The sequence below is a fragment of the Notothenia coriiceps genome, unplaced genomic scaffold (genome assembly GCF_000735185.1).
Source record: "Notothenia coriiceps isolate Sejong01 unplaced genomic scaffold, NC01 NC01_scaffold00000339, whole genome shotgun sequence".
NCBI lineage: Eukaryota > Metazoa > Chordata > Actinopteri > Perciformes > Nototheniidae > Notothenia > Notothenia coriiceps.
The window spans coordinates 20,939,391-20,939,739 of NW_011333040.1; the positions used below are offsets into that span (position 1 = coordinate 20,939,391).

The 349-nt window shown below is 50.4% G+C and overlaps 1 protein-coding gene across 1 annotated transcript in view; it reads right to left on the minus strand.

Annotated features, from left to right (window-relative positions):
• Positions 1-11: 11 nt before the first annotated feature.
• The window catches only part of tjp1a (tight junction protein 1a), a 221,129-nt gene continuing 220,791 nt past the window's right edge, over positions 12-349 (minus strand). Inside the window, exon 31 of the mRNA XM_010779038.1 lies at positions 12-336. Within this exon, the coding sequence (XP_010777340.1) occupies positions 242-336 (95 nt within the window). The 3' untranslated portion in view covers positions 12-241. The remainder of the gene's footprint in view (positions 337-349) is intronic.

Below are 349 nucleotides of genomic sequence, written 5' to 3' on the forward strand. Positions count from 1 at the left end.
AACTGGGGGAGGGGGGGGGGGAAGTTTAAAGAACAGCTTGTAACGATCATCAGTGTCTCGCCTTCATCCGTGTGTGCAGTAAACAGCACTGGGTCTTCTTCATACTCCATGATGTAGTGTGTGTGTGTTGGGAGTGCATCTGTCAGTGTGTGTGTGTGTGTGTGTGTTTTTTGTGTGTCCATCCTCTTCTATTTATCCCCATGGTTCCACATTCAGTAACATCACAGCTGATGGTCCGTCCTTAAAAGTGGTCGATGAGCACAGAGACACAGTTGGCTCCCACCAGGTAGTTGGGGTCTCCGGGGAGAGACTTGTTCTGCCAGCTTTTTGGGTCACCTGCGGACAGACA